At 34.3% G+C, this 10,237-nt stretch overlaps 2 protein-coding genes and 1 long non-coding RNA gene across 4 annotated transcripts; all 3 read left to right on the forward strand.

Moving 5' to 3' along the window:
• Positions 1-246: 246 nt before the first annotated feature.
• On the forward strand, positions 247-1,237 carry LOC123706580 (ribonuclease P protein subunit rpr2). The gene is made up of 3 exons (XM_045655865.1): positions 247-393; positions 622-713; positions 999-1,237. Exons 1-3 carry the CDS (start codon positions 340-342, stop codon positions 1,216-1,218), a joined length of 366 nt encoding a protein of 121 aa, XP_045511821.1. The 5' UTR covers positions 247-339; the 3' UTR covers positions 1,219-1,237.
• A 965-nt stretch (positions 1,238-2,202) lies between these two features.
• On the forward strand, positions 2,203-3,762 carry LOC123720081. Its single transcript, XM_045676541.1, has 2 exons — positions 2,203-2,754; positions 2,887-3,762. The coding sequence occupies exons 1-2, from the start codon at positions 2,286-2,288 to the stop codon at positions 3,624-3,626; spliced, it is 1,209 nt and encodes a 402-aa protein (XP_045532497.1). The 5' UTR covers positions 2,203-2,285; the 3' UTR covers positions 3,627-3,762.
• Positions 3,763-4,182: 420 nt separating this feature from the next.
• Positions 4,183-9,952, forward strand: LOC123720281. Of its 2 annotated transcripts, XR_006756047.1 has the most exons (4): positions 4,183-4,377; positions 8,151-8,315; positions 8,392-8,478; positions 8,596-8,841. It is a non-coding gene; the product is annotated as an uncharacterized LOC123720281 (long non-coding RNA). The 2 variants fall into 2 exon arrangements; XR_006756046.1 differs by lacking the exons at positions 8,151-8,315; positions 8,392-8,478 and adding an exon at positions 9,021-9,952 and having other exon boundaries at positions 8,596-8,687.
• Positions 9,953-10,237: the final 285 nt, after the last annotated feature.

The following is a 10,237-nucleotide window of genomic DNA, read 5'->3' on the forward strand; positions in this document are numbered from 1 at the left end:
AGAAACCTCTAATGGAAGAATTTATATTATCAATTATTATATGTGCCAACAATGTTATAGAAATATTGAAGCTGATTGATGAAATATGGCATCTACTATCGTAGGACTCGGGAGAGTTACAATGTTTGCAGTTGTGTGAATGTGTAATCTACTAAACATAATTATATATAACAGTTATTATTATTCGATTCCTTGATGACTCCATATAAGCTGTGATTGTCAAAATAATTATATGTCAAAAAAACTTACTTATGATTTGTAATAAGTCAAAACCATATGTTTTGTGTTATTTTGTACTTTGATGTCACACAATCAAATATTCGCTAAGCAAAGCGAATAATGAAGAAGGTTCAAGGAAATGATTCCTTCCAACGAATAAATTATTTGTATCAAGTACAGTATATATTAATTCATATTGAATTCACAAGAATTGCATTATTTATAATTAGTTATAAAATGGTTTAGATTATAAGTTTTTACTTGTTATGTTTATATTATGTTTTTAGTTTAGTTTCTATTGTATTAGTATTAAGTTTATGTAAAAATAGGAAATAAATAAATTAATAATGTGCTAGTTATTAAAGGCCAAAACTTAATTTAAAACTCTTTTTATTTTTTTAGATAAGTAAACAAATATCGGCTATTAATCCTGCGCTGTCATCATACTATGGGAGCCTTGCTATTAATGTTGCAAAGAAAAGTGTTCTTAAAATGTAAGTAAATCATAAGCATTCGAAACAGAAAATGTAGCCAAAATTATAAGCATATTATTGAATAGTATACAATACCCAAATACTCTATATTTCGAACTGTATACAATCTATAGATTGCAGTATTTATATATGGTCTTTTAAGACATGTTATGGAGATTCCTAAATAGAAATAACCAGAAATGATAATATATCATTGAAAAATATAAATTCTTTCTGATTTCTTGCAATTTTGAGATTTTATATACTGTTAAAATTTTGTTTAAGTAATTATTCTTATAATTCCAGTCACCCAGATATAAAAAGGCAAATATGCAAAAAGTGCAAATGCCTACTCACCAACCAGACAAGTAAAGTGAAAATAAAAAATCTGAATAAATCAAAGTACATTCATCGTATCTGTAAAATTTGTAAAACAAAGAAAGTATTTCCAGCAGATAAAAATAAAGAGCATAAAATCTGGTTAGAGAAAGAAGAGGCAGTGGTGGAAGTTATCACCCAAGATTAATAAATAATTATTAAATTACTTCCCGTTGTAATTTTTTCAATAGCTTTTGTATTCTATTAGATCTTACCATAACAATTGAACATCACTGAAGGCATATCTGATAAATGATCATAATTCAGGTATGTAAATCATTTTAACATAAATTATGACACCCTCATTATTAAAGTGTTTGTTAATAATTTACACATTGTATTATTAACACAATTCTACAATGTCTTAAAAAGCATTGAATGAAATTGTAAATTGTATCTTTAAAATAAATGGTCCAATTCTATGCAGTTCTTAAAATAAATTAGTAACAAAATCCTGCAAACACAAACACAAAAACAAAATCCAAAATGGTAGCAAAATCCTTGGTTCGATCCTAGCCAATTATACTTGATGATTTTATTCCCTTAAAAACAGAATGACGTAAAAATGTGTTTGCCCCATTTGTCATGCACAAACAGGAATGTTGTAACAACTTTGTTCTTTTGCGTCCTGACATCAGTTACTTTATATTTAAAAGGGTAATGCAATATCGTTGACGGTTCAAAAATTCTACGAATAAAAGTTCGTAGTCACAGACCTGCGGTGGAGATTCGCAATACCGGCTAGATAAAAATGTTATGAATTATGCATGAGTACAGCGCGCTATAAATCAAATTCAAGTGTTATCCCTGTTTTAAAATAAAAGGAATTTTGTATTTTCGAGGCACTGATAAAGCGTGAATCGTGAATCGAATTCCGAAGTACTAGTATATTATTGTAAAGAAAAAAAAAATACCTGTGCACATTGTTACATTGTCTATATTAATATTAGGGTTTTCATTTATATTTATATTATTATTTATCATTTTTAGTTTCCCATTTCTTGCGCTTAATTATTTGATTTGGTATTGTAACTATATAAAGTATATATATTAGTATATCGCGTTATGATACCTATAAGAATTTAATAATATAACTGTAAAATATTTTATTACTGACTTCGATTGAAAATGCAGTATATTTCGAAACTTTATACTTTATAGCTTCATAAGTGAAGTATGCTATTCAGTCGTTTTCAATAGAAATGTAGTTTTGAAATGAAGAATCTTGTTTGCTGCGTTTTAATTTTAACGTATTTAGCTGTAATTAAGTCTTCAATATATTCCAATTTTAAGAAAAATGTTCTTCCATATATAGCTAAAGACCGCGCTTATAAAGATAACTTTATACAGAAATATAATCATAAAGATGTGAACGTAGACAGAGGGAAACCTGAAGTTTATAAAATTCTGAATAATAGAAATGACCAACCTATAATTAAGCCGGAAATTAATCAAGACTCGAATACAGATAAGCAAGTTTATCGAATGGATCCAGTACTGAACATCATTAAAAGTAATCTAGAAGGAAGAAGAAAGTATAGAGATTACAGTAGTAGTATTTCTAGTTCTAGTGTTGAGGGAAAGAATTGGAAAGAAGAGTGGAAGGAGCATTGGCTGTTGAAAAAACTTGAAGCGGTTAATTCTTCAATACCAAAAGGAGACATGGTTAATATGGTTGCAGCGCGTAAGCTCTTACTCTTGTTACTAATAGGCATAAATAAGATGTTGCTATAAGTAAACAGTACTGATCTAATCCGTACTTTAGAATTAAATAGCGGTGTCAAGTGTCATTTTAATATATTTACTTATTTATCAGGGCCTTGGGGAGTTCCTTGTGGTGATCCGAACCAACACGACTTCCCATGGGGTTCATGTATGCTGCCAATGGAATGCGAGTCAGAATACAGAATTTACCGTGGAGACTACTTTTGCGGTCGGAGTAATTTTGTTTGCTGCGCTTTGCAAATGACCACATATGATCTTTACGCCGGCTTTGATGTATCCTTCGAAGACTCTGAATTGGCAACAGATACAGATGAAAAACGCAACAGGAATAGAGGTTCAAAGGAGAAACGACGCAGAAAGAAGAGAAGAGAACAGAAACGCAGACGAAGAGAAAGGTTAAAACGAAAGCGTAAGATAAAGAGGGATATAAGAAAAATAATACGTGAAATAACGAAGATATTGAATAGATCGTTCAGAAACGGAACTACCGATCGAAAGAGGAAGACAAAGCAACTGAAGAAGTTTATAAAAGAAATGAAGAAGAAGTATAAGAAAGATAGAAGAGCGGTAAAGGATATTCATGAAATGGAGATGATTAAAGTTGATGCGGCGCTGCAAAAGCGCTTGAATGAGATAAAAGGAATGAACGAGGAGTATGTAAAGAACTCGACGTTTAGAGACATTATTATAAATGGCACGATCAGTAAGAAAAATGTCAGGTTATTGATGAATGCATATCCAGAATTACAACAACTCTTGCATACAAGGCGAAGTGGAAGACCGCCTGATTACTTAGAGTATGATATTGAATATGGTTTACTGTATTACTAGATAAATATATTTTTAATATATATTTATTAATAGCTATAAATTCGATGTATGTTTAAAAAGCCGCTATGGCTTACTACATTGAAAGATACAAGTTGATAAAATTTGGATTATTATTTTCATGCTATTTGCATTACGATAATTTGTTTTGATTAAAACTACCGCAAAGATTATAAGAGAAATTAAAGGCTTCCTTGATATTCTGTCATAATGAGGTATCCTATATTACCGAACATCCGCTATTCACGAATGCGTCAAAGAGGGTTCATTATAGGAGTAGGGCATAGTGTTTGAAGTAAGGCAGACATCGTTCGTTCACCAGGATATTTTGCTTTGTAGATATGCTCGTAGCTCGTAGTGTAACAAGCTTAGTGAGGCATGTCGACAACATTTTAGAGTAAAACTCAAAAACGAGCCTTAACGGTCAATAAAAATTTAAAATACGAAAAAATTATTCGTGCTGTGTGATGGTGTTAAAGTGAGAGTTTGTACGTGAGGGTGTGTATGTGGTGCGCATGATGTAGGTGATTTAGCGCTTTGGTGTCGGTCAAGTATTACGTAACCAGATTTACTGCAATTTATCTCCCAATATAAAAATAAGTAATAAAATAAATAATAAGAAAATCGTGCTTACGTAATACTTGAGCGGCCCCTTTGGATATAACTGTAAGTCTGGTAGTCTGGTAGGCAGGAAAATGGAAGTGCATTTAAAAGTCAGTTCAAAATAATGTTACGGGAACTATATGTATGTTATGTAAGTAATTTGAGATTAGATATAAAGCAGACTTGAATGAGTAGCGGCAATAATTTTTAACCCAATACCTAATCTGCCGTTGTCTGGAGTGCTGCCAGTGCAACTTCGACCCTAAATAATGCGACTTATTTTTGGCAGAACTGCTGCGGTATTCAATTTGTCAGGGCAATGAACTACGGACGCAGTTAAATACATAGTATTTTAAATAAAACAAAAAAAAACAATTTGTAATTGAATAACTAACGTTAGGTAATTTTGATTGACATGTTTACGTGTTTTGTATAGAAATAAATTAGGGATAGCAGAAAATAGTTTCATACTAGACGACTAAGTGAGATACACACATAAGTCGATCCCATACAGCTTGTAATATAGCGCAACATAAAAAAAAAACATTTTTTTGTTTAATGATAACAAAACAGCTTAACATTATGTTAATCTAATAATTTCAATATGTATACCCTGACACACGCCGTCGACTTAAGGTAAGGCGAGCCGGTTTCCTCAAGATGTTTACCGTCACCGTTCGAGCGAATGTAAAATGCGCAAATAGAAAGAAAGTCCGTGGTGCACAGCCGGGGATCGAACCTACGACCTCTGAGATTAAAGTCACACGCCTAAGACACTAGGCCAACACTGCTCTAGTTCTATATATACTATACAATTTTGTATAGAATTACTTAGTATGAAACACAAAATGTTGCTTTAGTCATGCAATTTGTGAGCACAAAATAAGTGCAAGAAATCTGAAGCAAGTCCGCCGATGGGGTCGTAAGTGTACTTACGTTTTACGGCTTTGCGGATTTGATGGGATAGTAAAATATATATAACCATTCATTGCACGCTGTCAACGAGTATGGAAGAATCTAAGCTATTTTGCAGCACATTCATTATGAGCAAATATTTTTTTTTTAGTAACCATCGTTTCATGCATGACACGTTAATGCAACATCTGCAAGAAAAGAGGAATTGGTATAAAAACCAAAATAAGATTCATATAGACTCCCTACTATCCTGTATGGAGTAGCATCGTGGATCGAGAAAGGCAAAGGATTGATTCCTTTGAGATGTGGTGCTGGAGGCGAATGTTCAGAATACCTTGGACTGTGAAGCACACCAATACATCGATCTTCACCTAACTCCACATACGAAATCGCCTGTCTGCTATATGTTGACAACGAATTATCTTATATTTAGGCCACAGATTGCGCAGAGGCGATGAGAACTTGGAGCAACTGTCGTTGGTAACACAGAAGGCAAAAGATCATGTGGAGGTTTACCAACCAGATGGACTTTTTCAGAGAAAGACTCATAATCCTCAAAACGTTACACTAATAAGAGAGGAGCCGGACAGAAAGCGGTGGAAATAGATGGTCCGCTCCAGAAGGTTTTTGCTGACCACGAGGGTCACACGAGCCACCGACTGTAGCGAGAGATGTTTACTATCAATTCAAATCTATAATCTATAAATCTATATTTTACTGAATTGAGCTCGCAAGTGATAATAAGATTAAGAATAATATAAGTTTTTACCTTTACCCTATTACTTATACATATTATAAATGTCTTTCCAAGATATGCGTGGATATTCGAGACTAACTTACTGATTTAATGGAAAAAAAATGATTTTCATTGCATTTCAATTGCATTTAAGTTGTATCTTATATATATATATATATATATATATATATATATAAAGGATATACATAGTTACTGTGAACACTTCGCCACCTATTTAATTTAATTGCTAGGTAATCAAATGGGCCTGTGAATATACCAAGCTGGAGCAGAGGCAGTCGATTCTCGGTACTTAACAAAGATATACTCTCTGTTTTCATAAAAATAAATTCATATATATATAAAAAATAAGAGTTGTAGTCTAGAGAATTTCCCGTATAATATTTAAAAAATTTGAACTCGTGCTTGGGAAACTACATATATCTATCTTAACACTGAAATATTACCAAAAGCCAACAATTTATTTTACATAAATAAGAAAAAAATAAACAAACAATCATGTCTTTTCTCTTTATGATATTTGGATAAAATTGACGCAGAAAAATGTCTGCTTTATATTTAACGGCGGTTTACGGCACTTCATACACACGAGCGTACATATTTTGACAATGAATGGCAACACTAAATCAATATCATAAAGTTTATACCAACAAAAGCCAACATTAAGGGTTAATATCATGCAAAAAGGCCCGTTAAAATGAAAATGAGCTCATTATAAACCTTCAAACAGAATACATAAATTAATACGAGTCGTCTGGGTTTCATTATGACAAGTAACCTAAAAGTTTTGTTCAGTTCCAGTTAATTATTATCTCGATAATGTAATGTGCTTTGAAATTAGTTTATGTTGAGCATTGTTACTTCTAAACGCGATGTAAATTAATTCAACATACTTTTTTGTACCATTGTATTGTCAAAGTATGTAAACTGCATTCCCTAGGTTAGATGGTGGATCACGTTGTGTGTGTTAGACATTTGATTACCGGCTTGCATATTACAAATAAGTAATAGTCACGAAACAGAAGAAATTTGAGGATCAGACTTTAAAGGTTCTCGCGCCTTTGCTTCTTTTTAGATACTTTACGACAGCTTGTTGTTTTTTCAAGGGGCTCATCTGATGTTAAGTGATACCGCCGCCCATGGGCACTGACACTCACATTGCCAGATGGCTCGCAGAGGGTGGCCGGCTTTTTAAGAAAGTACGTTCGAATTGATAAGCTCTTTTCTTGATGGATCCAAATTCGAACTGGTTTTGAGATAGGTACTTCAGTGGGCAGCTGGTTGCATATAGTGGTGGTGTGCGGCAGAAACTGCGTTAAGAAATGCTCAGTTGAGGAACGACGTCCTTGACGTCCCATGAAGAAACATAGCTGCAGGACGCAGCGGATTAATAAGTCCGAGAGTAGTAGTATGAGAGTATATATGAAGAGTATTTACTCTCAATGGTGAATGCGGTAGAAGATGCAGAGAGACCCCACACGCACGGAAAGTGACTGATCGTTGACGATTCGACTTGGATCGATTGTACTCTAATTACCTGCAATTAATAATTATTTATTCAAACAGGACCTTCAATTGGAAATGTTGCAATATCCTTTCTCGCAAGATGTCATGCATTACAGCCTGCGGTAGAACCTCCTAATATCTAGACGGATTGTACGTCACGCAATTTTTGGAGATTCCCCCCCCCCCCATTAAACCCTCCGTAACGTTTTCTGTATCTAATAGTAAAACGTTTCGTGACCACCCCCAGTGACTCTTTATACCTATAACTTTCCATTATGTGGTGTAAAGTACTGGAAAGTGGAAAATAACTTTATCAATAATGCGTAATTCAATTCCCGCTCCGCATCGTAACGTTTTACAAGAGGACCCCCCCCCCAAATCGTTACGTAATACTTGAACACACACGGCGAAATTGCCATGTCCAGTCAACACAACGTTTAGTAACCCATTAATGACTAATCACTTACTTGCATATCATATTCATTAGTGTTATTAGTGCATTTTCCGTAGATGAATTACATACAAACGTAGTAATAAATGGGTTTATAAAACCTATCGTCGGGGGACAATCTAACAGGACTGTACAGTACAGTAGTAGTAGTAGTACAGATACATTGTACAGAAGTTGTATGTTATTTATCTACGGAAAATGCACTAATAACACTAATTAATGTATAATAATACATATATCGGTTAACGTTCAACATTATGATGTAAGTAGTTAATTCAATTACATCGATTGCATGAAGCCCTCCAAAGTTGATACACACTGTCGCATCTCTGCATAATATCGTCACGTGGACCTGCTTTGGGGCTTTGGAGAGGCTCAACAGTAATTGCTAAAATGCCATGGATTCGTTGAAAAAATAGTATTTATATTGAAAGTACAGACCGAGAAATCAATAAAGTTTTTGGTAATTGGTTTTTTTATCTACTATATCATTAATTAATTAAAATAACAGTTAAACTCAGCTAGGAATTGAATTCCAGATTAGTTAGGAACTGATTGAAGCCAGCGAAAGACTTTTTAGCGTTTGACGAAAAGTTCGAGTAAATACTATCTACAAATTTTCAAATGTATGTATTACTGAATTTCCTGGCTTTTTGTTTGATTTATTAACTACACGGCTGACCGGAGTAAATAAATCAACGTAACAATGTAAGTGTTACACGTATCTCTTTTTTACATTTCAGACTATCTACCTATGTATATACATATACCTGCAGCTGAGTTTCAACATCGGACGTAAAGGCAGACTACAAAATACCATTCGATTCATCTCGAGGTCCGTCGTTCCACAACTGAGTGTTTCTTAAGGAATTTTTTCTGCCCACTACAGTATTTCCGAACCAATTCGACTTAGGGTGCTTCAAGAAAATGTATATAAATATTTAACACGCCGGCAATGCCCTTGCGAGCCTTCTGGCAGTGTCAGTGTGTCCGTGGTGCGGTTACTTAACGTCAGGTGAGCCCCCTTTGACTCACAAACCTACATAACAAATAATACTATATATTGTCTACCTTTGTGAGAAGCCAGGCCTGTTATCTTTAATAACAAAAAAAAATTCAACCATTTTCTTACTGAAGATATGCTGTATATATACCCATTGCAATTTAGTTTTAGATTGTCTCCTGAGACGCGGTCGATACGTTTACGGCGTTTGGAACAGTGCCAGGGCAATGTATGAACTTAGGTTGAGTACACACTGCATTATAATTTGACAGCTGACGATACAAGCCACGTTTACAAGTGTCAATATAAAGCTGTATTAAAAGGATAGATTTATGTTTGTTCCTTTATTAAATTCAGATGAGATCTTTTTAATTTAGGTCCGTAAACATGACACATCTAAACTAACCTATGTTACAACCAACTTAAATTGACAAAAACAAACAAAAAAGACGCTTGTTTAGTAAACATAGGCCAGCCTTTTCGATAACTCTCTTAGCCCATTGTCAGGTCGGGTAATGGAGCGCCATTTCTACAAGGTAATGCAAGGCAGGGGAATGTCCAAAACACTTTATGACACACGCAAACCCAGTATCTTTGAGAAGAAGTCCTGACACTAAACCAGTGATTGGCAATCTTTTATTTTATTTATACCAACTGGACAGACGATTGGCCTCAATCCCAACTAATGTTAAGTGAGATGTGGTCTATTGGAGGACAAGCTTGTCCAGGAGATGTCTGTACAACCACCGGATGAATAAACCTATATTGTACTGTCTAGGGAGGATGGGATGGGGGCAAGGAGTTCCACTTTCCCCGTTCATTTGCTGTTGTTATAAGTAACGACAGACCAAATCGTGCAGTGTGGCACCTGGGGATGTCGGTGGTGAAGCGTAGGGGTGAAACTTCAGCGTGCTTCCAGATGAGCGCTGCTTGAAAGGGGCTGACGAAATTAGAATTCTGTAACAGTAGATTTAAACAACTAGTTTCAGAAACCATTACTTGCTATTATTGTTATTTTATCTTATATACGTGAATAACATATTTTCATATGTGTTTGATTGTCCTCGTTTTGACATGTGTTTGAGAGCAAACATAAAGTTTAAACAGCAATTTTTTTAACATAAGCTTAGTTTTGTTTTACATACACTCCAAAGATTCCTCTGTAATTATTAAAAAAGTTATATTCAAGAACACTATTCCAATACTTACGCTAAAAATTATGGAGTCTGTGTTGTGGAGTCACACACGTGAGCACGTTTTGCCGACCGCTGCACCGCAAAAACCAGTGTAGACAAAGCCTAATGATTGCTGTAAACGTTTACGATAAACAGTGGCGCTGCACTGATTTCCAATATACAAACGAACCGCCAAAACAATTACAT

Source organism: Pieris brassicae, chromosome 2 (genome assembly GCF_905147105.1).
Source record: "Pieris brassicae chromosome 2, ilPieBrab1.1, whole genome shotgun sequence".
Taxonomy (NCBI): domain Eukaryota; kingdom Metazoa; phylum Arthropoda; class Insecta; order Lepidoptera; family Pieridae; genus Pieris; species Pieris brassicae.

Coding starts and splice junctions, on each gene's coding strand:
- LOC123706580 (XM_045655865.1), top strand. CDS start 340: ATGAAGAAGGTTCAAGGAAATGATTCCTTCCAACGAATAAATTATTTG. Junction 394..621: donor GAATAAATTATTTGTATCAA/GTACAGTATATA, acceptor TTATTTTTTTAG/ATAAGTAAACAAATATCGGC. Junction 714..998: donor AAGAAAAGTGTTCTTAAAAT/GTAAGTAAATCA, acceptor TTATAATTCCAG/TCACCCAGATATAAAAAGGC.
- LOC123720081 (XM_045676541.1), top strand. CDS start 2,286: ATGAAGAATCTTGTTTGCTGCGTTTTAATTTTAACGTATTTAGCTGTA. Junction 2,755..2,886: donor GGTTAATATGGTTGCAGCGC/GTAAGCTCTTAC, acceptor CTTATTTATCAG/GGCCTTGGGGAGTTCCTTGT.